The sequence below is a fragment of the Podarcis filfolensis genome (genome assembly GCF_964270895.1).
Source record: "Podarcis filfolensis genome assembly, contig: HAP1_SCAFFOLD_89, whole genome shotgun sequence".
Lineage (NCBI taxonomy): Eukaryota > Metazoa > Chordata > Lepidosauria > Squamata > Lacertidae > Podarcis > Podarcis filfolensis.
Genome location: NW_028149480.1, coordinates 28,620 through 30,000, shown reverse-complemented (window position 1 = coordinate 30,000; position 1,381 = coordinate 28,620). Strand labels below are relative to the sequence as shown.

The 1,381-nt window shown below is 34.6% G+C and overlaps 1 protein-coding gene across 1 annotated transcript in view; it reads right to left on the bottom strand.

Moving 5' to 3' along the window:
• The window catches only part of RABL6 (RAB, member RAS oncogene family like 6), a 37,777-nt gene extending 36,614 nt beyond the window's left edge, over positions 1 to 1,163 (bottom strand). Inside the window, exon 1 of the mRNA XM_083631709.1 lies at positions 959 to 1,163. Coding sequence (XP_083487835.1) covers positions 959 to 1,088 — 130 coding nt within the window. The 5' untranslated portion in view covers positions 1,089 to 1,163. The remainder of the gene's footprint in view (positions 1 to 958) is intronic.
• Positions 1,164 to 1,381: the final 218 nt, after the last annotated feature.

Genomic DNA, 1,381 nt, shown 5'->3' with positions numbered 1-1,381 from the left:
TTCATATTCTTAATATTCATTCCCTTTATTCATATTCTTAATATTCATTCCCTTTATTCATATTCTTAATATTCATTCCCTTTATTCATATTCTTAATATTAATACGCCCTCACATTCTTCATTTTATTCATAAGCATTCACAATTCTGATATTATGATATTATTATTATTATTATTAATTAGCATTCCTTTTATTCATATTCACATTATTATTCCTATTATTAGTATCCATTCCCTTTATTCCTATTATTATTATTATTATTATTATTATTAATACACCCTCACATTCTTCACCTATTATTCCCATTTATGATATTATATTATCATTATTATCAATAAGCATTCCTTTTATTCCTATTATTCACATTATTATTATTATTATTATTATTATTATTATTATTATTCCTCTTCTTCCTATTCCCTCACATAATTCACATTATTATTATTATTATTATTATTCCCATTCCCTCACATTATTCATATTATTCACATTATTATTATTATTATTATTATTATTATTATTCCTCTTCTTCCTATTCCCTCACATTATTATTATTATTATTATTCTTCCTATTCCCTCACATTATTCATATTATTCACATTATTACTATTATTATTATTCTTCCCATTCCCTCACATTATTCCTATTATTCACATTATTATTATTATTATTATTATTATTATTATTATTATTATTCCTATTCCCTCACATTATTATTATTATTATTATTATTCCCTCACATTATTCATATTGTTCACATTATTATTATTATTATTATTATTATTATTATTCCTCTTCTTCCTATTCCCTCACATTATTCACATTATTATTATTATTATTATTATTCCTCTTCTTCCCATTCCCTCACATTATTATTATTATTATTATTATTATTATTATTCCCTCACATTATTCCTATTATTCACATTATTATTATTATTCTTCACATTCACTCACTGTTATACTGGACTCCCTTGGCGAAGCGCCGCTGCAGCGCCTGGTTCATGGACTGCAGGCCGGGCGGGATGGGCTTCTCCCGGGCCTGGCCCGCCTCCGAGCCCACCAGCTTCTTCAGGGCCGAGAACATCCCGGCTTCGCCTCAGAGTCGTCGCCTCAGAACGACGCCGACGCCATCTTGGGCCTCCTGCTTCTTCTCCGGGACGACTTCCGGCCAGGGACGGCGGCCGGAGAGGGACAAAGTTGACGCCGCAGCCAATCAGGAGGCGGAGATGGGAGAGGAGGCGGGACAAAGGACGGGAAGCCGCCGCCATTTGGGGACGCCTGCTTCTTCTCGGCGACGACTTCCGGCGAGGGACGGCGGCCGCTGAGGGACAAAGTTGAAGCCGCAGCCAATCAGGAGGCGGAGAAGGGAGAGGAGGC